General features: G+C 49.3%; 1 protein-coding gene across 1 annotated transcript; it reads right to left on the bottom strand.

Moving 5' to 3' along the window:
* Positions 1-4,955: 4,955 nt before the first annotated feature.
* GSC (goosecoid homeobox) lies at positions 4,956-6,898 on the bottom strand. The gene is made up of 3 exons (XM_082449221.1): positions 6,421-6,898; positions 5,690-5,949; positions 4,956-5,383 (listed from the first exon to the last, which is right to left on the bottom strand). Exons 1-3 carry the CDS (start codon positions 6,773-6,775, stop codon positions 5,228-5,230), a joined length of 771 nt encoding a protein of 256 aa, XP_082305347.1. The 5' UTR covers positions 6,776-6,898; the 3' UTR covers positions 4,956-5,227.
* Positions 6,899-27,852: the final 20,954 nt, after the last annotated feature.

The following is a 27,852-nucleotide window of genomic DNA, read 5'->3' as shown; positions in this document are numbered from 1 at the left end:
CTCTGTCCATCTCGGCTAAAGTTATCTCACTAATTATAGCTTCTATAAATCAGCTCAGGGTAAGGGAGGGCGTGCAAATGCCCAGCTAAATGAAGTTCATCCGACTGAACCCAGCCGCTTGATTTGGTCAGCAGATGCCAGAGGACCTCAAAATTAGGAAAACAGAAGGTGTAAGTGGAACGAATGCCTAAGGAGAGGAGGAGGGGTTGGGAGAGGAATTCTTAAGATCTCTCTTCACTGATGCGTCCCAGGGCTGGACACTTGAGAACAAATGAGGGCTGCTGGAATCCAAAAATTATAGACGCACTTTAAAATACCACAACATGCCATAATTCATTCTGTTTGTTCTGTGGGTCATTTGCACGGCAAAGACAATGGCTTTTTATCTTGCCCAGATTTAAAACCCAGCTGTGACAAACAGGGGTCTTCCGTGTTGTCACATGGCTCAAGGGACAGACCTCGGGGATACCCCATGTCCCACCGACAAGTGAGAAACTCTCACAACCAAAAGACCCAGCCCGATCCATGTCTCCCAGAACTTTCAAGGAGCTTTGCACCGGATGCTGTGTTTGGTTTTCATTTTCCTTTTGAAAAACTTCAAGGTCATTTCACAAAACCTGGAAATCGAATCCAAATCCACTCCCAGTTCGCCCCTTCTTCACTGTCAATCGCCGTGTCCTAAAGCTCTTAAACAGAATGCAATCCATTATACCTTATCAGATACTTCCTTGTCTTAAATCCATGGCAATCACATTTAATTTCGTTAGAGTTTGTGTCCTGTGGTCATGCATAAACTCCTAAGCCAGCAACAATTAACAACAAGGTGCATTCCTGAATTTCTAATTCCAATCTACTTAGGCAGAGCATTAGCCAGCTGATTTGAGTGGTTTTTCAAAACACACAATAATAAATGTGTCAGACACTCTGCTGGGTTCTTATATTATCTCTAATCCTCTACCCAAGCACATTTTGCAGGTGAAGAAGGAACCTCTCCCAGGTCACTTGACAAGCACACAGCCCCATCCGGATGGAGGCTTGGACCAGTGTGACTTAAGGGCCAGCCACCCAGCTGTCCACTCGCCACCTCATGTTGCCCTGCCCTCCCTGGGCTGGAATTCCATCTTCGTACAGGTGAAAGTTAGCATCTGTTTCACTTAAAGAGGTGACCGATTGGATGTGCAATGAACAAAGGAGGGTTCATTTGGGGGACCCTAGGTGACAGACGCAGGGATCTTTGGGTGGGGGACTTGGTGCCTGAACTATTTTACTGAAAACCTCGTACAGTTCAGAAAAAGCATGCCCTGTCACCCCTACCTCTCGGCCCCCGTTTTCTCCCACATGCCAAGAAATGAAAAGAGGAACCTGCCAACCTGATCTCACACACACCCATTGAAACGACATCCTTTGCACAAGGCTTAGAATGTAAGCTCAAAGTTCCAAAGTCAGTAAAAGGCAAACTTGATTGAAGAACTGTCATTGAGATACACTCTCCAAGGGTGCGGTTTGTAAAGCAATTGTTTTAAGCCCTTCCCCCTCCCCCATCCCCCCTGCATAGCCCATAGCTAAGAAGATGAACACACCCTCCCTGGGGCAAGGGGCCCCCCATCTTCCCCCATACACTCCGTGGTCTCTTACTGGTCAGCTCCTTGCAGCCAAGGGCCTCCTTGGCTCAGGTGACCTGGGGTACCCGGAAGTCGTCACCCCATATCTTGCCACCAATCCCAAGAGGCAGGTGGGGGCTCTGCTCAGGTCTGCTCTGCCCTTTACTAAGTGTCCCAGGGAAGGCATTTAGTCTCTCTGAACCTCCATTTCCAATCTGCAAAATGGGCTGCGACTCCCACCTCCTGAAGGCTCGAGAGGCGTGCAGAAGGGCTTGGCAGTCGAAAGTGCTAGACTGATGTCAGGGGTTCTAATGGTCATCATTGTTCTTTGCCAGAGCCTGTCTGGCACCTTGTGGCAGATTAATTCCTGTGTCCCCCAGGGGCAACTGCATTCACTCCTGCGGAACTTATAAACGCAGCTTCAACCACCACCAGAAAAGAACAGCCTGGGTTCTGTGAGGCAGCCTGATTTATGGAAAAGAGCCCTGTCCCTTGGAGATGGCAGTTCTCATCCTGGCCCTCTGTGATAACTTTGTGCCTCAGTTTGTTCAATGGTGAAATGGGGAGAACACCTTCAAGCGGGAAGGGGGAGATGTTGTGAAGACTGGAAACCACTTCGCCCGTCACCTGGCTTACGTCCCACCCACGGGAACACATACACATCACTTTTCTAACACCGGGATCCAAATTCTCACCCAAGACAATTACAAGGTGCAAAGACAGCTCTTGAAAGCCTCTGCTCCCAGACACCGTGTGGCCGTCCCTGACCCCAACAGCCGGGCTAAGATGAAGGTTTGAGCCTCACAGCTGCCTGGGGAATGCAGGAGGAGGTGGCCGGACTGGAATCAGACCATCCTGACATTTCCCTCTTTGCTCCAGATGTCTGTTATGTTTATTTCCTGTGAGCTGGGCCGATACTAAAGTGCTTCGCCGGGTCCTTCTGCGTGAAGACCTGGACGGGGGGGGAGCTTTCTCTTGCCATCCTGGCCCTGCCCAGGCCAAGCTGGGAGCAGCTGTCCCGCTCCCCATCCCGCCCCCCTCCTTGCACACCCCACTAGCTGTGGCTTTTCGCCAGGTGCCCGTGGGGGAGGTGTATCTGAGAACCTACCCCTCCCTCAATCCCCCTCCCTGTCACTTGTTGAGGACACTTCTCCAGGCTAAACAAATACAATTTTTTTTTTTTTTAATGAAAGATCCTACTTATAAGGAGTCTAGGGACAAGCTGTGGAGAAAGACACACAGGAGGTTATAGAGTTCTGGAGACGTCAGATTTCTCAGGGTGAAATGATGCTGCCTGCTTCTGTTGTATGTCAGAATGTTCTAGACTAAGGGAGTACTGGAGGAAGGGTGGAAGACAGGGCTCACCCCTCTCTAAATGAGACAGACAGCAGCACCTCGGAACAGTGATACAGAAGGGGTGTCGGGCAGGCAAGGCTCTCCCCCTGGGAGTCCGATATCTAACGAGGAGGTACCATAATGGCCATTGCAAGATTCATTTGAAATTAATGGAACAGCTTCTCTGAGTATTTCTCACCAGAACTGACATGAGTGGAAACATTTCCAATTACAATATAAGATTTACTTGGGCGAAGATGCTGTCTCCCCTTTATTTCTTACAAGCTGAATGTTGTTAAAAAGTATTTAACCTTTCTGAACCTTAGGTTCCTCGTCTGTAAAACGGTGAAAACATTCCCCATCTCAGAGTACATGAAAGGTAAAATGAGATAAGGTACATAAATCTTGAAGTGCTATGTCTGACATAATATGTCATAATCACATTAAGAACAAATAAGTAGCCATGAAAGATTCCCCCGTACTAGGTGTCATTCTACCTTTAATGAGCTAGATAGTGCCTCATGTCCAAAACCCCCCTGAAAGGCAGATGTTATTACTGTGCCCATTTTACAGTCATGGAAGGTGAGGCACAGCGGGAGGTTCAGTCATTTGCCCGACGTCACAAACGGCGGAGTCTGGAGAGGAACCCAGGCAATCTTGCCCCTTGAGGCAGACCTGGTCTCCAAACTGCTCCCCATCTCCTTCATTTACGGATCCTCTTTATTTAACAGGTGCTGTTTGGGGGCCACCCCTTATTTCCTAAGTGCTTTCACCTGCTCCAAGAGTCACTTCTACCTTTTAAACCTGATAAATGCTGTGAAAAAAAAAAAAAACTACTGCTTCTTGTAAAAGGAAAAAAAAAAAAAAGGTTACTTTGTGTGTTCTGTGCTCCTTGCCGGAGGCCGCCCAGGAGAAGGGACGAGCTCACCTCCTCGGCAGCAGACACGTCGGGACGCTCTCTGAACCTGAGCTTCCTTGTCTATAAAATGAATTTAATGCAAACCCAATCAAGTTTAACACATTCAAAGCCATTCCTGCTGGCCCTTGGCCTCCACTCCATCCTCCCCATGGTCTGGAGAAACGTACAGAATGCATGCTCTCATCTTCGCCCCCAGCGCTTCTCCAGCACCATCGGGAAGCTTCTCCAGGCCTTCCCAAGCTACTGACCAGCGCCCCAGCCGCTCCGGGGCTTCTCCTACTCTGGCCCCATCAGGTGCAGAGCAGAGACAGTAGGCAGAGAAAGCCAAAGGCTCAGCACTCCCACCTCGCTATGACTCTGCCACAGCCGCTGGTGTGCTCTAGGCCCGGAAGGCGGACAGCATGCAGGGCTCAGGATGGGCACCTGGTCATCCCAAACTCCCAGGGAGAAGCACGATGGGCCCCCGCACCGGCAGGCTCCCCACTGGGCTCTTGGGCGCACAGCTCCGGCTGCCCAGCAGGGCTGTGGGGCAGAAACTTTCGCCGGGGAGGAGGGGAGCGGCGAGGGAGACCAGGAAAGACCCAGGAAAGCTTCTGGAGAGAGGGCATGCCTGCCTAATTCCACGCGGACCCGCCGCCTTAGGTCTGGGGATTTCGCGGGAGCAGGGCCGGGTGAGCAGCCTAAACGGACTCTGGAGACGCTGCCAGGATCCCTCAACTCCAAGCAGATCCTGCTTATCCGCTATCCCATGGGCAGCAAGGAGGAAAACGGTCCTGGCTCTGCCCACGGGCGAGGGGGAACAGGAATCCCAGGCAGCCTGCTCGCAGGGGCAACGCTACCTCCCCCAGACAAGCCGGCAATGCCACTCTCCACCCCTGCCCGGAAACCTACAGACGAAGTTTAAACCAGGACACCTGGTCCTGTGACCATTCGTACCCAGACCTTCTGTCTCTCTCTCTCTCTTTTTTTTTCTTTTTTGGGCAGATCAGAGCTGCCCAGTTTTCCTTTTGAAGCTATAGACTAACCAGACTTTTTTTTTTTTTTTTGTGGGCCTCCGATGGTGCTGGCGGTGGGGTACGAAATACAGAATGTGGCCCGTCTACATCGCCGTCACTTTATTGTATTGTCACCGTTAATTTAACTATAAATACTACGGTGGGGAGCGAGTCGCCGGCGGCCTCGGACTTCGGGGCAGCAAGCCCCGGCGCGGCCCGACCCCAGGCGCCCACCCTCCGGACGGTACACTATTTACAGCTCCTCGTTCCTCGTTCTCGACCCCCCTCCCGCAAGGCAGCGCGTGTGCAAGAAAGTAGCATCGTCTGGGTGTGCAAGTCCTTCGAGTTAGGCAAGGGCCACGGCCGGCCCGCGGCCGTCAGCTGTCCGAGTCCAAATCGCTTTTACCTTCCTCTTCCCTCTTCTCAGGCGACGCCTTCGACGACGTCTTGTTCCACTTCTCGGCGTTTTCCGACTCCTCCGACGAGGACCGCTTCTGCCGCCTCCATTTGGCGCGGCGGTTTTTAAACCAGACCTGTTGCGCAACGGAGGACGAAACAACGGTTAGGATCAAAGGCGCGCCCCCGCCATGCCCGGGCACCTCCGGGACGACCCCGGCGTGGAGAGGGAACCCGGGGACCCCGCGCGCACGCCATCAAAAGGAGGCCCGCTCCCGCTTCCGTATTTTCATCCAACTTCCTGGGCCTAAAGCGCCCTCCAGGCCGCTGCTGGGATGTTTTTAAAGAGCAGGGAGACCCAAGGAGAGCTGAGCAAACCCGGCTGGAGCCTTATTTCGCTGGGAAGGGCCGTGGGGCGCGCCCCGGCGGGGTCCCGCGCCTACCTCCACTTTCTCCTCGCGGAGGTGCACCTTCCGGGCCAGCTGCTCGCGGGTACCCACGTCTGGGTACTTGGTCTCCTGGAAGAGGTTCTCCAGAGCCTCGAGCTGCTCGTCGGTGAAGATGGTGCGGTGCCGCCGCTTCCGCCGGCAATGCAGCTGGTTGAGGAGCTGCAGCTCGGTGCGCGACAGGGTGCCCACGTTCATGTAGGGCAGCATCTGGTGCGGCACAGGGGACACCAGCACCGAGCCGGGGCCCTCGTAGCCTGCGACAGAGTAAGGCGTACGGTCAGCCGCCTCCGTTGCCACCACGCGCGCACACGCCCGCCCGCCCGCCCGCGACCCACTCCGGATTTAAAATCGTCTGCAAGGGGGTGCTGGGAAATGGGGTGCGCGGAAAACAGGGTGTGAGGAACCGGGGGACCGTGCGACCGCGTCCACCCGCACACGCCCAAAGCCGGTTAGGGAATCCTAAAAGGCTAAATTCTAAAATCCTAAAAGTCTCCTCCACGCAGGCACTGTTACAGTCTCCGCTAACTCTCGCCTAAAGTTTGCAGCAAGTGTGCAAACGCCTGCGCCCGATCCACGAAAAGACGGGGGTCGGGTGGGGGCAGGTTTGCAAGAGGAGAAAAGTTTGTGCAAAGTGAAAAAGGCGAGCGCCACCGCCCACCCACGTCCCGGGGGCTGAGGACCGCGGCCGGCCGCCGAGGCCGAGGCCGGCGCGAGCGCGACCCTACCTGGGGGCGTCGGGACGCAGGAGCACTGCTGGGCACCCAGCGGCGGCACGGCCCCGCAGCAGGCCGGGCCCACGGGTGCCGCCTGCACGTGCAGCTGCCCGTAGAAGTAGTTGTTGTAGCCCAGGCGGGAGCCGCCGACCGCGGCCGGGAGGCCTGCGCCGCCGGGGGCCACGGGGCGCGGGTAGAAGGCGCCATAGTCCGAGGAGGCGCCGCCGCCGGCGCCGTAGAGCGAGTCCCCGTGCAGGGCCGGGAAGACGACGGGAGCCGCGGCGCTGGGCGCCACCGGCAGCACCGAGTCCTTGCAGCGCGGCCGGGCGGCCAGGATGTTGTCGATGCTGAACATGCTGGCGGGCATCCCCAAGCCCCGCGCCGGGACCGGGGGGCGGCGGGGACGCGCCGAGGAAAAAGCCTCAAAGTGGGGGGGTCCACGCTCCTCCCGCGGCGGACCAAACCGAAAGAGAGAGCCGGCGAGCGCGCAGCCCCGCGCCCCTCCCCGCCCCCTGCGTCCGCTCTCCCTCCTCCCGCCCTCCCCTCGCTGCAGCGTTCGCCGAACTCAACTCGCGGGTAGGACGGAGTTTAGACCAGCTGAACCTCTTGTTGGTTTTATACTGAGTCGACGTCATCCTGGATTTAGTTCCTGGTAATATGCAGATGACAAACAGAACCAGATTTGGCCCTTTCTGTTCCTTTGGGTGGGGGGGCTTGAACAGAGGGGGAGGGGAAGAGGTGCCAAGGGGAGGGGGCTACGGGGGCCTGAAAATAGATTGTGGATTGCGAATTAATGAAATTAACCTAATCTTTTCCATTCAGCCGCCCCGCCGCGGGCCGGCGGAGCTGGGCGGGCGTCCTAATTGCCCCGGTTAATCTCATTAATTCCACCGTGAGGCCGCCGTTAACAACTCCCTCTGCCGACCTCTCCGCCCCCCACCTTTTTTCCTCAGATTGGGTCCTATTACTGGGTGCGATTTCCTCTCCATGAAACTCAAATTCATTGTGGCCAGTTTTACTTTGGGGCTACATTTTTCTTTTCCTTTCGGAATGTGTTTTGTTTTAGAAAATGTGAGGGGCTGCGGCCTCAATCAAGCGAGTTTGAAATTCCGCTCTTCCTTCGGCCCCCACGCACTGGCCGCCTAATTTCACCTCTGTTTTTTATCTTGACATCCTCTTCCGAATGGAATTGGTTACCCCCCCCCCCAAAAAACCCTTTTGTTTTTGCAAACGCCAAAATTTGTAATGACAAAACGACGAAAGAAGTGCATCGTGGTTCTTAATTGTGTGTGTGTGTATATATATATATATATATATATATACACACATATAGATAGATTTTTTTATTTTTTGCAGTCACTTTGGGTCTGAAAACTAGCATAGCAGTCCCTAGGCCCTTACCTAGGTAGGCCCTTACCCTTACGGAGACCAAATTCATCCACTACTTTAAAATTCGCCACCCAGAGTAGCAGTCAGAGGCGATGCTTCCAACTGCCTCCTGCGTGGGTGTCAGTAGGTTTCGTGTTTGGTTTTTTTTAATTTTTTTTTTTTCGGAAGTAGGGTGTCTTCTCCCTTAACCGTTTTTGTTTTCAGTGCAAAATACAAAAAATGGGACTTTAGGGATTCTCTGTCCCCTTTCCCAACAATTGAATCGCATTTTTCCCTTTCGACTTGCTGATTCCCTGACTGGGACAGGCCCCCTAAGCTGTCCTTCCCCTGGCAGGCCTAAGCTGGGACCCCTGCGCCCCGGTGGCCTGGCCGAAGTTCGGCTCTGCTCTCGGCAGGCGGCCACGGTGATTTGCCGATTCCTCGGCGCGTCACGGCCCGTCAGCCGGAGCTGCTGGAGGCGCGGCCGGTCCACGACGGAGCGCAGGCGGCCGAGCGCCCTGCGGGAAGGTAGGATACGCTGGGCGCGGAACGAAAGCAGCCCCCGAGGTCCTTCGAGCCCGGCGCAAGTCCCGGTCTTGCAGAGCCGTACTTTCTCGGCCCTTCGCGCAGGCAACTCCGGCCACTCCAGGGGAAAGGGCAGTGCCGGGCCCAGGCGAGACCGCCCAGCGCCGGGGTACCGGGGCACCTCGGGTTTCCCGAAGGATGGCCGACTTTAACTCACGCCCATTTTTCGCTATTTCTTACTGGCTAATTAACCTGGGGCCCCAGCAAGAGTATCTGAAGTTGCCGCACTACGGCTAAGTATGTGGGCTGCCTCCTCCGTGGCTCTGAGGCAAAGGGGAAAGGGTACTTAATTGCTGGTTTCGGGTCAGAGGAGAGATTGCGCGGAGGTTTGGTCCTGCCTGCGCGTAGAACTCCGGAGGCGCGCAGCGCTGATCGGCAGAAGCTAGGCGGTGGCGCTTCTCCTCCTGGGCCTCCCCGCGTGGACCTCGGCGCCCTCATGCCCACGCGCTCACCCGCTCGTGGCTTGAGAGCTTTGCTTCTATGAGTGCTGAGCAACTTAGAAGTGGTTGTAGGAGGAGATTAGGGTAGGACGCAGATGGGTCTCAATTTGGGGATGCGCTGGATTTTTTTTTTTTTTTTTTGCAATAAACACCGCTCCCAGAGGAAGGAGTGTAACCCCCCCGCGCCCCCCCCCCCAAGAGAGGTCAGATCTAGGGAAAGAAGTGTATCGCCTCTCCCTCTCCCACTAACTAGGGATGGAAGCTTTTTTTTTTTTTTTTTCCCCCGTTCTTAAAGACTTAAAAATCACCAGGTAGGTTCTGGACACACACATTCCCCGCCAACCTTTTCCAAGTTTAATTCTACAGGGCAAATGATGGAACACGACTAGAGGCTGCAACTTTAGCAAGGACTCTGGCTGCGTTTGTGTTCGTGGCTGGGCGCACGCAGCGGTGCGCGCGCACGCGTGTGGCTCCTTCAAGACCTTTGATGAGTCAGGCATTGGCAGAAGTACAGTGGGAAAGCGGGGCGTATTCCTCGTGGGTTTCTGCAAAAGTGCTCGGAGCAGCACCACGGGGCGACTTCAGCCTCAGATCTCAGCGTACCTCCGAATTTTTAAATAAGGCAACCTCCTCTCTTAACTTGCGACACGCCGTCCTGCCTCCTTCCACCGGGCACAGAGTTCTCTTTAATAATCAGATTTAGCAAAGCCCTAAGCTTCGCCGCTCGTTTTTCTGCAGCCTCCCCACTGTGCCATCCGATTCCTGGAAGGAAGAGCAGGGGGTCCAGCGAGTCTGGAGCGTCACAGTTCTAGACCTAACGTTGCCACCTTGCAAATCATCCCTCCTCTCCAGGCCTCAGGTTTTTAAGTTATTGAACCAATGCCAACCTTCATTGGGTCCCTTACAACCCGAACATTTAATGCGGCTGGGCAGTTGTCCCCCGTTTGCCAAGGAGACTGAGGGTGGAATTAGAAGCATTTCTAGAACTTTTCATTGGGACAAAGGAGCCTGCTGTCCCCACCCCCACCTGAGGGCAGGGTCTCTGTATCAGCCGGGTCTAAGATGACGAAATGCAAGGCTGAAAGCTCTGTCTTGCCGTGGGTGGTGGCTTTCCGGGAAGAAGTCACAGGGACCCCGAGGCCACCCCACTCCAGTTATTCAGAGGGCTCTCGGGGGGAGCTCACCCCGATACGATGGGGTCTCTTCCTTCGGGTTGCCCCTCAATCCAAAGACGCTCCTCTGAGGCGGTAGGGAGGCGAGAGCCGTGGAAGGCAGTCAGGGGCGCTGCGCCTCCTCCGCGGGGCCGAAACCCACAAGTGTCCACAGCGCGCTAAACAAACAATCAGCAGCCTCGCGTTGCTCGGTGCCATTGGAATAACAAATACGACGCACGCAAATTGCCTGCCTCGTGTTGCTAAGCGATTGTTTGTCGCCCTGCAAGCGCCGCTCAGCATGGGAGGACCAGGAGCGTCTGGAGGGGCCGGCGAGCGCTTAGATCGGAAATGCAGTAAACACGCTCCTGATTTTCCCTATTATCACCCAAACACGATTTCACACAAAGCAATCACCACGCAGAAGTCTATGAAAATGTGTTTGTTGAGGATTCAGTCACCCTGGTAATAGCCCTCATTTTTAAAATATTAAAGAATAGATCAGCGGATTCCACATGCATAAGGTATATTTGCGGTTCAGCATCTATCAAGACGCTTTTGCACTGCGATCATCCTTAAATTGATTCACAGAGCGTAGATTAAATTGCTTCTCTGATTTCAAACCGAGTGCCCAAGTTTGGAGTGTGCATCTGGGTGTCTCCTCCTGCCCAAAGATATTTCATGGAGAAAACTGTTTTCCCGCTACCCCCCCCCCCACACACACACAAACACACACACACACAAACACACACACACACACCCATGGCTATAAAAAGAAAAATGTATATGTGGCCCCAGCTTCTTACGGTTCGTTCCAGGAACTTTCTTTTCTTAATTCTTTCGGCCTCTTGCCCGGTCACAGAGCAGAGTTCACAATCGGATGCGTTTAAATAGGATTTTTCGTGGCACGTGCAAAAATCTGGCGTGTCCTTTTCAAAGGTACGGAGCCCCCCTCGCAGGGCAAATTAGCCGGGTCAGAGGAATTGGGAACAATGCGCAGACCCGGCTGCAGCCAGGGCGCAGCGTAGAGACCCGCGCAGTCTGCACAGCGCTTATCGGTTTTATTGTTTACATTTGGACTTAAAAAAAAATCCAGTGTCTCGAAACCAGTGCGCAAAACCCGCTCCACCGCCCTGCTGCTCCCTCGAAGACACCTTCGGGAGCCCCAGGGGATTTTCCGTGTGAGGTTGGGTGGATGGAGTTGAACACGAAGCGCAAATGCCACCCCTCTAAGGGGAAGCGCTTAGGAGGGCTGGGTCTCCGGCTTTCAGCCCGACTTAGGGAAGCTTGCTAGCTGAATTTCGCTGGAGGTTTTGGAAATTCCAAATAAACCCACCTAGCCCCTGAGGACAAAATAATCAAGGTGTTAGGAAAACTCATAACACTGGGGGAGAAGGAGAGGGTGTCGAAAAATGACGCGTTCCCAAGGCATCAGAAAAAAAAAAAAAAAAAAGCTCTAGTTTTCCAGGGTTGCAGAAATCCGCTTTCAGCCGAGCTATTTACCAAAGTTTGTTTCAAAGTGACTGCGCCGTTGCTTTTGCAAATCACAGAATGCAAATGACGATAATTTGTTCTCAGTGGAACTTTCTCTTGAAATGATTAGCAAAGTCAGTCATTTGAAAATTAGAGCGATTGCACAGACGGTTCCCGAAGCCTCCCGCTAACCGATATCAGCTTCTAAAGTTTTCATTCATGTAAACCTCATTAATGAAGATCTTTTATTTAAACGTCAAGGGGATTTGAAATTTAGAGTAAATTATGAAGCTTGTATGTCTAGCCAAGTCATGGGTCAAATGCATTTGTGAAAAACTGCTAAAAGAGCATATGGTTTTGAATTTTTCTACAATGACTAGTGTTTAAATAAATTGCTTGTACTGCTTAACTTCATGTGTAATTTTGACAGAAATTGGCCTATAGCCTTTTGATATGTAAACATTTCAGCCTTTTATGCGGTATAAAAAAGACACTTGCTTTTTAGGATCAGTTCAGGCAGTCACCCTGTAATTCAGAAAGCTGGCACCTACCATTACATTCTTGCTAGATTTCAACTTTCAAGTGGCAGCCTCAGGGAGAAAAAAAAAAAAAAAAAAAAAAGGAAAGAAAGAAAGAAAGAAAGAGGATATTTCAAAAGCAATGTCCATTCGGGATTAAAAGCTGCAAATGAGGTGAGAATGTGCCACTTACTATCTGAGAGAAATGGATAAACCATAGTTATTAAAGAACCTTTTATGTCATCTTCCTTTAAACCGGCCTGGCTGAGGGGACACTTAAGCAGAGCTGGGACTGACTGGCATGTCATTAAACGCTTGTCTTAGTCCAACACACAAATAGGTGTTAAAAATCTAGGTATCACTTCAGGATGCTACCAGTGAAATGGCTCCATGTCACATTAAGATGCAAAAAAAAAAAATCACTCAGCCTCGGAGGAGAATCATCCTGGGCACAAAATCACTGGACACAAATTACAGCACTGAGCCATGCACGGGGGTCTTTCAGGGTGGGAGGCTCCTGCTGGGAGATGCAAAGCTGGCGCAGGGCACAATTAAGAGACCGCTCTGCGCTGCCAGGGTTCCTGAAACAGGTATAAATCTGCATAAACCCATTTGTTGCTAATATATCCGCCTCCTATAAATAAGCGTTGGAATGTGGATTGGAGGGTGGGCTGCTCAAGTGCTAGACGGGGCTACACACATTGGCTTCCGGATCCCGGTGGCAGGGCTAAGGCTTCTCCTTCCCTTCTGTTCTCCGGGTCCTGCCCATATTTATCCTCCAAGTCAGCTTTGTCATACACAGACTTTCTGAGAGACATCGCCCCTTTTGTGACGTTTTGGAGGAATTGGGGGGAGAGAGAACAGCAGGCAACGGAGTGTTTCTTTGTATACATTTGAGTCTTCAGAGCAAACTGAGATTCTCTTTGTAAAGATGGTGCTGGGGAGAAATGTAATTAAGAAAAAAGACTGGCTGAGAGAGAGACAGGAGGAGGTATTTTATTTACATTTTTTATGCATTCCATCACATCATATTGTGGTCAGCAAACCGGAAAGAAAGGACATATTTCATGACATAAAGAACACACCAAGCGGATTTTTTTGGTCTTTTTTTTCTAAGCGGTCTATCCTCCTGCCTAACCTTTCTATCCATTTTGAAATGAATAAGGGTAATTTGTTTTTCCTTTGCTGTAGTTTTAAAGTTCTTGGAAAAACAATTGATTTGCTAATAAAATAGTTCTGGAGCTTTTAGCTGCTTAACTTTGAGAAACTTACCCCCCCAAATGTATTCGTGATCAAAGTTAGCTAGGCAAGATCTGTATTTTGGGTAAAAGAGGGACGCTTAATACTTAAAAGATAATTTGGGAAATTGAGGGGGCTTTTTTTTTTTTTTGAAGGAAAGAATATTGTAAAATAAACTGAAAATTATATGAAAAGATAGCCATGCCTGGATGGCCACATTACGTGTATAAAGCTATGGATCTAGGAAGGTTAGTATCAGTAAAGCTATGTGTAATGTGGAACTTTGTTATCGTATTCATCTTTTTAAAGAGGACTCGATAAAATGGTCATTTGCTGGTACGTCATCTTAAGATCTGGATGGAAATTTATATTAGCTAGCATTGTTGATTCTTTTTAAACATTGGAGTAAGGAAACTAACAAGCACATTCCCAGATGTGTCTTGTTCTTCAAAGTAGTCACTGGAGGAGACTCCAACATCTCTGTTTGTCTGCGGTTTTGAATAGTTTTCTGAACTTCTAGAAGGGCACTTACTTGGGCCCATAAATTCCCATCTGCTTTTTAAAGAAGCAGCTAGACTCCCTTGCCCACTGGTTAGATGCAGAAATCAAGGCTTCCTTAGACTAAACAGTCAGGTAGAGTCATGGGAAATGGAGACAAACAAACAAAGCCATTTTCAGAGGTCACTGGTCATGTCACCTGCTCAGTCCCACCATCCGAAGGATCTGATGCTGTGACTCAACTATAGCCTGGCCTTGCCTTGGGCAGAGGAGGCTGAGCCCTTACCAGCCTGTCTGGATAATTCAGTTCTCTGCTTGCCTGTGATGGGAAAAAGGAGGAGAATTCTCAGGAAGAGCCTCCGCTTTCAGTTTGACTTGTGTTGGGGCTTTCATTGTCTTTTCTTTAGCCAGGAGATGAGGAATTTTGGAATCTACCACCTTCCTCACTTTCTCACATTTGCATACGCCTCCTCCCTCAACCCCTTGCTCCTTCATTTTTGTACACTGATCATTTCTGGGCCAGTCAATTCCAAAGCCTCTCCCTGGTCACCTCCTTTCTGGAGTTTGTGTACATTTTCTTGTTTGGGGTATCTACCTGCAGTCAGGGACAAAAACTGAAGGATGCTTGATCCACGATGAGGATTTGGTTTCACTTAGCAGTAAAATTTTTTCTGCAGACCAGAAGGTCTTGGTTTTAAAATCACAAGAGTCTATCTCCCATGTCATTGGGTTGGTGTAATTTATGTATTATGTGGGGAAAGTAGTCTGTTTGTAGTAATGATAGCTTGGGGAATTCAGTATACGAGCCAAATGTAGGACAGTTGAGCTGAAAAGACCCCCTCTTCTCTACATGAGACCTCGCAGGATTTTTTTAAAAATAGGTCCCCAAAGAACATTTCATTCCCCTCTCAGAAGGTTTGTAGATGTAGTCATTTTTGGTTCTGCCGGGTAGGTCAACACAGTATTTGCAAATGAAATGGTGATGGCAAAACACGTTCATACCCAACTAATGACAATACTTTCTCTGAAACTCTAGAATTCTGGAATTATTTGGATCTTAAAGTATCTCCAGTTGACTTTGAGACAGCAACATAAGTTTTTGATAATGCTATCCACATTCTGATTTAAGCCGTGGCCATTCTTTCTTTCTTTCTTTTTTTTTTTTTCCAAAACCCTCAGAAAGTAGCTTTCCAAGTTAAACCGGGTTGATCCAGTGAATGTTTGACTTCAAATAATTTTTAAAATAACTTGTTCACCGTTCAAGTCCTTCAATAAAGGAGGAGCAGAGGGGTAAAGTTGCTTTGAAAAGCAGCTCTGCTTGGCAAAGGAATTCCAGCACTTCTGACAAAAGATGGATATTGAATATGTGTGGCGAATGCCCCCACTCCACATTTCAGGGAAGTTCCTCATTGAATACTTCTCGCTCACAAAGCTGGAGTCACTGTGAAATCTCACTCCTCGGATCTCTGTCGGGGCTGAACTAGCCTCCCAACCTAGTAACAAATTGCCTCTTTATGGGTTCATGTTCTAACTGAGAGCAAACATCTGCATCCCAGGGCATCAAGCCATAGAAGCTAGTATGAGGGCTAGCCACGATCATGCTAATCTGGTTGTTCCAGAAAATGGAGCAAATGGACCTGGCACAAAATTCTGAAAGTCCTGCCCAAAAGGAAGGGTGAAGGAGGGGGCCATCTGCGCGTGCTCAGTGGATGGTCACTGCCCTCCTGGGAGGTGGGCCCTGTTACTGTCTCCTGTTACAGGTAGGACAGCGAGGTCAGATCGGGTCCTGAGTCTGCCCAAGTCTTCCAGCTGAGGTCTGGATTTGAACTCAGCTCTGTTTAGCTCCAAAGCCATCTTCTTGGTCTCATATTATGCCGGTAAAACAAGTGAAATGCCCAGCTCCTTGGCCTGGCAAGCAAGACCTTTTGCTCCCTGGCACCAAGTACTTTTCCTGCCTTTCTTCCCGCTGTTGTCTGTCAGGACTCCAGCCATGTGGAAGGCTCCTGCTCTGTGCCACTCTGTCTCTGTGCCTTTGCTGGCTCTGTTCTGTCTTCCTACATGGCCTTGCCCTGCTGGCTCTGCGCATGCACACTGGCTTCCCTGTCTGGCCGCGTGGATGCGGCCTCTGCCACTCTGAAGACCTTGGGGCCCTTGCTGGGGCTTTTCTGTACTCCAGCACAAGTCCGTCTGGAGTCGGAGGTGTCCGACCTGGGACCACACAGGCAGAATCAGCATCAATTCAGCTCTGTATCTCCCACCAGCTGACCCCAGGCCTTGGTGCAGTGACTGTGCTAAATAACTCCTTGTTTAAGAATACGGCTTCACCCTTGCCACCCCCCACCAGCGCCCCCTGCTGCTTTTAGATCTCTCCAAATTCCAGGCCAAAGACCGTTAGCAGGAGAGTGTTGTTAACCACAGTAGGTGCTCTCCTGAAGTAGATAAAAAGAGGAGGAGGGAGAGGGTCTGTCCCTCTGTCAGCCGAGCAGTTGCCCAGAAGTTGGCTGCGGTCATCACGCAGCCAGCATGTGCCTCGAAGTGGTCAGCCTGCAGGTCACACTTGTGTCTCTTCGGCCACACCTGTGTACACTGGCAGGCCGACTGTCACCTTTGAACCTGAGGACGGACACATCCAGGTGGAGTGTCCTTTAGTCATCTGGGTGGGTCCTGAATGAAGAGAGCATGAAGACTCCCCAGACCAGCCTGGGTTATGTCCCCATTGGAGCCTTCCTTTTCCTGTCTGTGAAATGGGGGGAATAATCAGGAAACAAACTGCAGCTCCCTCTCAGCTCAGGCACCTGCCACGATCCAACATTAATATGAGTTCTGGCTGCGTTCAGGGAAGACGCATCCCAGTTTCCCAGTGGTACAGCCTGTAAGGGGCCACATGGGGAAGTGGGAGCAGAGCTGCCCAGACACAACTGACCCCCCAAAATGTTTCCTCCTGGCCTTGAGTAGTTGAAAAAGGCTGCCTCTTGACACCTAAGCAGTGGCATATTGTTGGGAGATCCTCAACCACTTTTGCGGGTCCTATTTTAAGACCATGGTTCCCACCCCCTGCCCCTCCACATTGACAGAGCAAGTCAAGGAAAGATCATCGCTTGGTCCAGCGAAAAGAATGATTCCAATGGTGGAACTCTGACACCGGCAGTTCATCTAGCGAGAGAATAGCATTGAGGACTTCCCTGGTGGCGCAGTGGTTAAGAATCCGCCTGCCAGAACAGGCGACATGGGTTCGAGCCCCGGTCCGGGAAGATCCCACGTGCCGCGGAGCAACTAAGCCTGTGCGCCGCAACTACTGAGCCTGCGCTCTAGAGCCCGCGAGCCACAACTACTGAGTCCACGTGCCACAACTACTGAAGCCCGCGCGCCTAGAGCCCGAGCTCCGCAACAAGAGAAGCCACTGCAGTGAGAAGCCTGCACACCGCAACAAAGAGTAGCCCCCGCTTGCCGCAACTAGAGAAAGCCTGCATGCAGCCAAAATTAAAAAAAAAAAAAAAGAATAGCATTGAACACTGGCAAAGCTCAACCATCTCTGTCTGATTCCAGAGCTTCTAATCCCCACGGTGGTGGCCGGGGAGAGGATTCTGAGCCTCTGGCTCCGTGGGTGGTGTGGCAGCTACAAGTCCAGCCTCCGGTGTTAGGCTGACTCCCAGCTCTTGTGCCTACGAGCCGTGGGAACTGGAGAAGTCCTATAATCTCTCTGCGTCTCAGGCTTCAACTCTGTAAAATGGGGATGATCTGACCCCCTTCTCGGGGCTTGTGAGCAGTCATCGAACAGCTGTGGGAATGTTTGCAGGCTTAAAGGCCTTAGCACATCAAGGGATTTTCACCATTAAGGCCCCCAGCTCTCCCACATGAAAAATTAAGGAAGTTATTCATCAAGGGACAGAGAAGCCCAAATATCTGGGGCAGTTTAGATAGTGAGGCCTGCCCTTTGCTCCCTGCATAACAAAAGGCTCAAATCCTATCCTGGGGGAATCTCCAAGGAAAATGATACTTCAGTTAGGAATCACAATTCTCCACGTCTTCATTTAATGCTCAGATTGAAGCAATGGGGGACGGGGAGAAGGGGGTACCACAGGGTAGGGACTAGTAACTCAGCTTTCCTGATGAGGAAACTGAGGGCTAAAGAAGTCCAATTACTTGCTGGCTGGGCTTTCTGGTAGCCCTGGGGCTCCTGTCTAGCAGACAACCGAGAGTGCAGCCTGGCCTTTGGCTCCTTCAAGTAACCAGCCACTCCAACTCTTCCTGGGTCAAAATCAAGGTGACTTCCAGTGGTGATGCGTCTGAAAAGCTGCAGGACCACTTGCTGGGAGGGTGAGGTCCTCCTGCAAAGCTGTGCACACCTACCTGCCCAGGTGGAGGTCACCCTTAGCCTATCTCCGCCTCCCAAAAAAGCATGGGGGAACTGCCAGTTTTTAGGTCAGAGTTCAACTGTAATCCACACCTCATCTCTCCTCCCTCCCCCACCTACTGACAGGTTTAAGAACTCTGCCCCAAACCTGTTTCAGTGAGGCATTCACTATTCATAGATTAATGTACTAAGTAAGGGTTAAAATGTAAGACCCCCTAAGTAGATTTACCCTAGAAATCCCCTCCACTCTTACTATACACAAGGTCTGTGGAAGGATGCTCATGAAGGATAATAAAATTCATTAGGAACACCCTAAATGTTCGCCAGCAGGGTACTCATTAAGTAACCAGTGCAAACTCATAGTGGAAACCCCATAGCCATTGAAGGGAATGAGGTAACATACGTGTAACTGATATGAAAGGATCTCCAGGATGGATTGTAGTAACAGAGGCAAGTTGTGGAACTCTTGCATGGTATGACTGTGTGTGTGTGTGTGTGTGTGTGTATTACATACACGTGACAGCACTATTTTCCAGGGGTTAATAAATATAAATGAGATAATATTTGGAAGGCAGTTAGAACAATGCCTGGAACATAGTAAGTCTGTACCGCGTTTGAGAAACAAATATAAATGCAACAGAAAAAATCAGGCAGGTCCACTCTAGAATTCAGAGTTCTGGTCACCTCTGTGTAGGAGGGACTGATGATTAAAGGGGGCTCAAGCGTTATCGCCAATGTTTTACTTTTGCACAAAGACACGACATTCATGTTTTAATTGTGGTATTAAAATTAAATATGCATCCAAACCCAGTAACTCCAAAATATGAAACTCCTTTCCTCTTCCGCACAGGCAGCGTTAGAGGGAAACAGCACCAAGGTCAAACAGACACCCTGAGATAAACCCACCCGCCACCCACTCCCCCATCTTCATTTCCTTCACTAACACCTCCTCACAGGCAAACAGTGTCCTTGGGAATGAGTGCCCCTTACTAATGACTCACTCCCCTGGCTTCCTGGACAGCAGCTGGGGGAGTGGGGCAGAGGGGGGTGTCCCAAGTAGGCAAATTATAGGTTTAAAGTCTTAAGACTGGATTCAAGTCCCAAAATGTGCCCTTCGTATGTGTAAATCACTTCTTCTGATCTCTGCAGTGGGAACCCCAATCTTTGTATATCTCTTAACTCTTTTTTTTAAAGGCATGCATTTTATTGGCTATAAAATATTAAGTTTTGCTGTTAGTGCCACACATGTACACGGGTGTGTCTGATTATGTTCTTAGAACATAACTCTGTGAGTGAAGTTATTTGGTCAAAGGCTATACACATTCAAAAATTTGACTTTTTAAAAAAGTGTGTACCTCTTAATTCTTGAGAAACAAGTGGGGTGCATGTGAGCATAATTATAATTACAATCATCTTTGTCCCTTGGTAACTAACAGTGCCTGGCACTCATAGATGCTCAGTGGATATTTGTGAAACTGAGCTGAAAATAGTTTATGTGGAATTAAATTAATGACAAAGGAATTGCTATTATAAAGCCTGGAATTAACGTTCTGATCTTTCAAACTCGTATTCGCAGTATACTCATTCAGTAGATATTTATCATTTACCTTCCGTGTTCCGGGCACTGTGCTACGTGCTGGAAAAAAGTGATGAAAGTGAAAAAGTCCCTGACCTCATGGACCTTACATTCAAAAGATATTTCCAGCAATAAAAAACTATGCCTAAGGAGGAAATAAAACAGGGGATCTTAGCTGCTCAGTGTAGCAAATGGGAACAGGACATTTTAATCACAGTTCAAAGGGTTGCAATGAACAGAGCAACATGCGAGTTATTGGGAGTCACATAGACTCATAACTCAAATGTAGATACCACATGTGATCTTTACATATACATATTTGTATATCCTGATAGAGCTTTTTCTAATAAGCCTACCTGATCTTCAATCAGGGAAAGATCTGTCAGCTGACTGACGATCTTGGGGAACGTAACTTTGATGCCATGAACTCTTGGACCAGCCATCGTACTCAGACCTGAGCTCAAACTCCAGTTTCACCATCTCTTAGCTGGGTAATTGGGGTGACAGGGAAAGTTCTCAGTGTGTCTGAGTTCAGATTGCTTGTTAGGACTGCTTTGGGGGTTGTTGCTACATGGAAGAGAATTAACATAGGTGCAAGTCCCCAGCACACACTGGCTCAGCCAAGGGAGGCGTTCTGGCCGGGGCAGGAGGGACAGCCAGCAAGAAACCTGCACCCCTACAGAGGCAGATCACTAAATTGCAGCCTGCGGAGGCACCCTGAGTGTTCAGATTTAGCACTTACCAAGGCCCTAAATACTTCTAAGGCCCAAGTCGTTGTATGGAGACTCAATTTAACTCAGAAGATCAACCTCGGTCCTCTTCAAGGGAAGGAGAAAGATAAAGAGGATCTTGATAGTATTTCCGTATCTTTAATATCTTTTAAAGCCCTTTTATCTTGCATTATTATCTCCATTTGCACATGAGGACCTGAGATCCTGGGAGATTAAGTGATCACACAGATTGTAAAAAAGTAGCAGAACTATGATGTAAACCCAAATCTGCCCAAAGCCTGTATTCTTTTCACGCAACACACAGGGAGGTAAGGAGGAAATGCAGTAGGATAGAAATTTCCAGCAAGGGCTTTCGCCTGTTAGTTTGCTTGGGCAGGTTTTGTAACCTCCCCTGATCCTCAGTTTTTACATCTATAAGATGGGGCTAATAGTAGTCCTATCCATATAGATTGTCGTGGGGACTAAAGTTGCTATTTGTGAGTGGCTTTAGCGACATGGTGGTCCCGAGGGATGATGTTATGTGGAAACACATGGGCCTAATTCACAGAAGGCAGACTCTATGATTAGAGGAAAGACATTTATTTTGCTTGCATTGTTTTTTTTTTTTTAATTTTTAATTTAATTTTTATTTTATATTGGAGTATAGTTGATTTATAATGCTGTGTTAGTTTCAGATGTGCAGCAAAGTGATTCAATTATAAATAAACATATATCCATTCTTCTTCAGATTCTTTTCCCATATAGATTATTACAGAATACTGAGTAGATTTCCCTGTGCTATACAGTGGGTCCTTGGTGATTATCTGTATTATATATAGTAGTATGTATATGTTAATCCCAACCTCCTACTTTATCCCGCCCTATGTTGCTTGTATTTTTCTTTATGTGCACATGAGAGTGTGATAGATGACAAAGATTACCCTATGGCTACATAAGCCTCAAGATCTTATCACCTGAGAATGAAGGTGCTAAGTGGCCTTTGTGTGCACAGACACATGTGACCTCTTAGCCTGGTGCTTAGCAGGTGCTATGGTAGAGGTAATTAAGAGATCTGGTGAGCAGGTGAAACCAGGATTTGAACTAGGTGCCTGACTCTGAACAGACATGGGCAGCTGGCTGGCTGTCTTCTAGACCATTCTACCTCCCGTGGATGCTGCTGAGACGAGCAGAGAAAGGATTTACGGCAGCACTTTGCAAATTGCTGCAGGCGGTGCAGTACGGGAGCCTCACCGTCCCTGCCCTTCCCCTGTGCATGACTTAGGACAGGTGGAATGTTTCAGAGAAGTGGCTGACCGCAGGTATGGGATGTGGCCAAATCCCATTAGCTCTCTTCCTCTTTGGAAGAGGGCTGTGTGGGGCTGGAGTGCCCAACCAGGCCTGGGGGAGCCGATGGCACGGGCCAACCAGGTCACCTGCGCAGAGCTGAGAATGCGGCCCAGCAAGGCTGCTTCCAACAATGGAAGAATGTGCTGGAAACCTGGGTAATGCCACTCATGCCTTGGGACATGGGCAGCCCTCTGCAGAGCAGGAGGCCCGCTCTGTGAGACGTTACTGACCACTGCAATAATGGGTGCAGTAATGATGGGTGGGGTCCCCCTAGCTTTCCCTGTACCTCTCTGAGGAGGGTCCTGCTGGAGGGACCCCCCCATCCCCTGCTGGGTAGCCTGGCTCTCTGGTCCTGGCTCCAACATATTTTGCAGAAGTAACAAGCACCCTGGAACATGAAGGAAGCACCTTCAGTGTGAATCAGTTATTCACGCCCCAGGGTCGAGTGGGGTCTGAGCTCCATCGGGGCTGACCCGCAGCCTGGGTAGCAGGTTGCATTTCCTTCTCTCTCACGGGCTCAGGTCCCCTGGAGGGCGGAGAAACCGCACAGACTTCACAGTTAGACTGCTCCAGGTTCGGCTGTCACCTCTGGCACTTGAAGCCATAGGATTGTGAATAAATCCCTTTGAGTCTGATTCAGACTCACTGCGCTCCTCTTTAAAATGGGAATAAAGACACACCTGCTAGAGCTGGGGTAGAGTGCCGGCTGACAATGGCGTTGGTGTCAGCCTGAAGGCTAAGGCTGCCTTTCAGGTTAGCCTTACAGGTTCCACTCAAGGGTCAGGCTTAGGTCTACAGTGAAGTCAGAGCTAGGGGCCACCACTGGGGGCTTGATGGGTCTTAGAATTAGTTTCGATTGACCTCAATGACTATGCGTCTCCCAGAATTGCTGTCGGGTTAAGAGTCCACTCAGATTAAGTGCTTGGCATTTCCTGTAGTTCATCAATCCTAAGATGCGCTTTTTCTGTTATCTATATTCTAATGCATCCGATGTTAGGGTTGACTTACGCCTATGGGGAGCCATAATTAAATTGGCAAAACATTTATCTTTCTTTGTACACATGAAATAATGGTGCATCTGACGTTGGATGGCACCTTTGGTTAAGAGAAACACACTGTGCGGTTACTATTCTTGAGCCACCTGCTCTCTGCTTGTACATCAGTTTGCTCAGATGAGTTACCGAGCCCTCCCTTTGCTATGCCTGGGAGCTCCCATCCCCACTTTAGCATGTGTCACATGGCATTTTCTGCTCACTACATATTCACATTTTTCTATCCTACTCCTATAAGGTCCTCCAGGGAAGGAACTGGTCTACTTTCACTCCCACATGGTCCTGGTCCCCCAGGACCAGGGTCTGATATGAACCATGGTGTTAGTAAAAGCTGCCATTTATTGGGCATTTGAACAAACGGCATTTGCCAGAGGCTTTGCTTTTATATTCTCATTTAATCCTCCTAACAGCCCTCAAAGGTAGGTATTATTATTATTATTACCCCAATTGATAGGTGAGGAAACTGAGGCACAAATAGCTTAAGGGGCTTTTTTCAAGGTTACTTTTTAAATAATGCCCTTGGGGCTTCTTTAAAGACAATTTTTAAAAATTGCTTTATCAAGATACAATTCACATCCCATAAAGTTTACCCTTTTAAGGTGTACATGTCATTGATTTTTAGTATATTCCCAAGATTGCATTACCATCAGCACCATCTAATTTCAAAACATTTTCATTATTCCATAAAGAGATTGCATGCCCATTAGCAGTCACTATCATTCTCTCCCCAAAGCCCCTGGCAAACTCTAATCTACTTTCTATTTTTATGGATTTGCCTATTCTGGACATTTCATATATATGGAATCATACGATATGTGACCTTTTGTGTCTGGCTTCTTTCACTTAGCATGTTTTCAAGGTTCCTCTACATTGTACCATATGCTGGTATCTCATTCCTTTTTAAGGCTGACTAATATTCCATTGTATGGATAGACCACATTTTTTTATCCATTGGTCAGTTGATGGACATTTGGGTCATTTTCATCTTTTGGCTATTTTGACTAATGCTGCCATGAATGTTTGTGTACAAGTCTTCGTGTGGACATAGATGTATACGCAAGAGAAGTGAAAACCCAGGAGTAGAATTCCTGGGTCATATGGCAACTTTAACCATTTAAGGAAATGCCAGACTGTTTCTAAAGTGGCTGTACCATTTTATATTCCCACCAACAATGTATGAGGGTCCCAATTCTTCCCCATCCTCACCAGCACTTGTTAGTGTCTGTCTTTGTTAATTGTAACTATCCTAGTGGTGTGAAGTGGTACCTTATTGTACTTCTGATTTGCATTTTCCTAATGACTAATGGTGGTGAGTGTTTTTGTATGTGCTTATTAACCATTTGTATATTTTCCTTGGAGAAATATCTATTTGAATCCTTTGCGCATTTTAAAATCGGGTTGTTTGTACTGTTGTCATTGAATTGTAAGAATTCTTTATATATTCTGGGCACAGGTCCCTTATTAGATATGTGATTTGCAAACATATTCTCTCATTCTGTGGGTTCTTAATAGTGCCAAAAATGATTTCCAAAGTGGTTGTATCATTTTGCATTCCCTTCAGTGATGAACATTTATGTAGTTTTTAACCTTTATTCACCAATTTTCAGGCTAATGAGGCAGTTCCCTAGTTATACTCCAAGAGAGACCCAATGAGTTCTTTTTTTCCCCCCCTTTCCTCTGAGTGTCACAAATTCATGGATTTAAATTTATTTTATGTGTTTCAGTAGAGTGAAATTAATTTTCTTATTAAGCTCGCATTTTCCATCTTTTGTGAATGCGAATCTTTCCTCCTGAGTCCCAAGTTGACAGGGCCACAGTAGTTTTTCTTCCCTTTCCTTCCTCCCTTCCTCCCTTTCTTTCTCTTTCTTTCTAGTTAAGGGAGCCAGGTAGATTTTTGAATTCTCCCCAGTGCAAACTGGAACAAGACATGTGGGTATCCCTCCTAAAGGCGTCCCCCAGTCCCAGCCGCTCCCAGCCTGAGCGTGGTAGCCACCGTCCAGCAGATGCAGCCTCTGGGCCAGAACGCTCACCGGCCTTCCCCTTCACCGGCTCCTCAGCTGCCCGCGTGTCTGCCTGGCTGTGGAGGAACGACAGTGTGCGTGTGGGGTTGTGTGGTGCAGGAGGGACCAGAAGAAGCAATGAAGCACATCAGACGTGGGTCTGGGGCTGGGTGGAGATAGTGGCAGGATCAGTCACGGCTCATGCAAGGACCCATAGGGCCCTGCGTCCATTGATTCTTCTGTGTTCAATTCATTCTTCTTTGGGGTGGTTTCGGTTCAGGACAGCTTCCAGCGTGTCCCCAAGGCTCACCACCTGGCTGTGGTCCTGGTCTAGGAGCTCATCCAGCTTGCGATCCTGCCCCCACTCTGAGATGCTCTTCTGCGCCTCCACAGCCTGGGGATCCTTTCTCCTGATGAACCATTCCAGGTGGTGGCGCACAGCCCAGACCACGAAGGCCACGGGAATGTGACACAGGGAGCATGGGTGTGCACCATGGTCCAAAGCACAGGCCGTAGGACATCTGCTGCAGCGCAGACTTATCCGTCCTCCCCGCCCTCCACCCTGCACGCGCCCTGGAGCACCACACAGGCACAGCGCGGGGTCCCCTCCCACCCGGCCCCATTAGTCTTTCACAGCTGCCTTGCCCTCTTGTATGACAAGATGTTCCAGAATCATCTTGTTCATTTCCTGCCCGACACCTGGAACCCTCCATTTCTGGTTTCTTTAAGTGAGAGACAGCATTTAGAGACCATATTCTGGGTACTGGGGATGCTCATTTATACTGACTGGATATCATTTCTAGTCCTTTTCAGTGGATCTAGAGTTAACAGTTTTAATAAAATACAAAAACTTTTTTAAAGATAAAATAAGTCATGAGTTTGTACTGCTCCTGTATTCCAAATTCAGGTTATATTTAACCTTTTTAAACTCAGATTTCTATTTCCTTGTTCCTACACCAAAATCCTGGCTCCCAAAGGCAAGTGGAAGGAGATTAAGCATATAAGTGAAGTGCTAACAAAAACAGCTGACATTTATTGAGTGATCATTATGTGCCAGGCCCCATCCAGTCCTCACCACCAGCCTAGGACCCAGGCACAGAGAGGCTGAGGAAGTTTCCTGGTCACACAGTTTGTTCAGGGCAAAGCCAGGATTCAGACTCAGACAGCGTGGCTCCAGGGCGAGCCCCTCCACTCTGCCCTCCTTAACTACCTCCTGGCTTAGGACAGAAGGCAACCAAGGCCCCAGAGAGAGGAGTGATTCAGAGCCCCTCCACTCTTCCCTCCTTAACTACCTCCTGGCTTAGGACACAAGGCAACCAGGGCCCCAGAGAGAGGAATGATTCAGAGCTGAGAAACTGAGCAGAAGGGGAGATCCCTTCCACAGTGGGCTGGTGACACCAGGAAGGTTTCTGTGATTTTCCGCGTTCAGGGACACAGCCTAGGCCATGACAGTGACAGGCGAGGCCCATCACACCTGGCGCACAGTGGACCATGTTACCTCTCAGAAAGGTAAGCAAGCCCCATTCACCACTGAAGCAGCGCCTGGACATTTTGGGTAACTGACTTGTGTCATCTTGTTCTGCCCCGTCCGGGCTGTCTTTGACTGTGAAAGGGAATAAGAATGCCCCACACCCAGCAGAGTGAAACTCAGGTGAGGGCATCCCGAGAGGGAGCCCTACGACCAGCAAAGGGCTGGACCAGCCCGTATGGGCCTGTCGCCGGGACCACCACGGTGGAGTGCAGGCACCGTCTCTGCAGAAGTTTCATGAAGACATCAGTGTCACTCCCTTCTGGTGACAAATGCAGAAACTGAGACTGGGGAAAGACTTTCCTAAGCTCATGTGGCTACTAAGTATAGAATCTGGCTATGACCTCAAGCGTCAGACTCAGCCCCAGTCCCTTCCTTCGTGATTTGCAGCCCAGGAACACAAGGTTGTTACACCCACGGTGGGTGTATTAGTTTCCTAGCGTTGCTGTAATAAAGTGCCACAAACTGGGTGACTTAAACCACAGAAATTTATCGACACACAGTTCTGGAGGCCAGAAGTCCAAAGTCAAGGTGTTGGCAGGGTTGGCTCCTTCTGAGACTGTGAGGGACAGTCTGTTGCAGACCTTTCTCTCAGCATCCAACAGCCTCAGGCGTCCTTGGGTTATTGACGATGTTCTCCGTATGTCTTCACGCATCTTCCTTCTGTATGTGTGTCTGTGTCCAAATTCCCCCTTTTTAATAAGGACACCAGTCGTTTTGGATGAAGGCCCATCCTACTGGCCTCATTAATCAAGTCAAAGATTTGATTTCCTCTATAAAGACCCTGTCTCAAAATAAGGTCACATTCTGTGGTCCTGGGGGTCAGGACTTCAGTATATGAATTTGGGAGGGACACATCAACTCATAACATTGGGGATGGGGGAATCTTCCCCTACACGGTGCCAGCAAGCTGGGCAGAGCTCAGGCTCTGGCAGATACCTCCAGGTGGCTGCATTCCCTCTGAAGCCCTGACTTCACATTTCACTGCCACTCCTTTCCTGTATGTGTGTGTGTGTGTGTGTGTGTGTGTGTGTGTGTATGTTTGTGCAATGTGTGTCGTCTGTGCTGTGTCTGCTTTGTCTCTCCCATCTGATCATGAGCTGCTCTGGTGGCAGGGACCACATCTTGGTTATCTTTGTACTCTCCTCCCAAGCCATGCTTTGCCGATTAAAATTCTCAATACAGTGGGGCAACATTTTCCAGGCCTTTATTTCAAGCAAACTCAAGCCTTCACCTGTGTTCCCCCCGCCCACCTCTTTTACATCTTTAAATGTAATTTGCAACTGTTCTCATAAAAATTAATCCAGGGCAAAAGTCACTGATGGATGTTAAAATCTCTGGGTGAAAATTATTAGGAAACATGATATGTATACAGACTCAAAACTACTAATCAATTACAAAAAGAGATCAGAGATTTCTTAATAATCAAAAAGGAGAAAATCTAGTAGATACCCCCTCAATCAGTGACTGCAGTTGCCCCCACTGGGATAGGACCGACTGATCCTACCACCCCGCTATGGGATGCAGTGGGAGGGATACGGCATTGTTCATGTTGCGTATTTGCAAAACATTTTTAATTTGAATCTAATAATGAGGACAATCAGA

The sequence above is a fragment of the Balaenoptera physalus genome (genome assembly GCF_965194825.1).
Source record: "Balaenoptera physalus genome assembly, chromosome: 2".
NCBI classification, from domain to species: domain Eukaryota; kingdom Metazoa; phylum Chordata; class Mammalia; order Artiodactyla; family Balaenopteridae; genus Balaenoptera; species Balaenoptera physalus.
The sequence above is the reverse complement of the archived record's forward strand: the minus strand, read 5'-3'. Positions and strand labels throughout refer to the sequence as shown.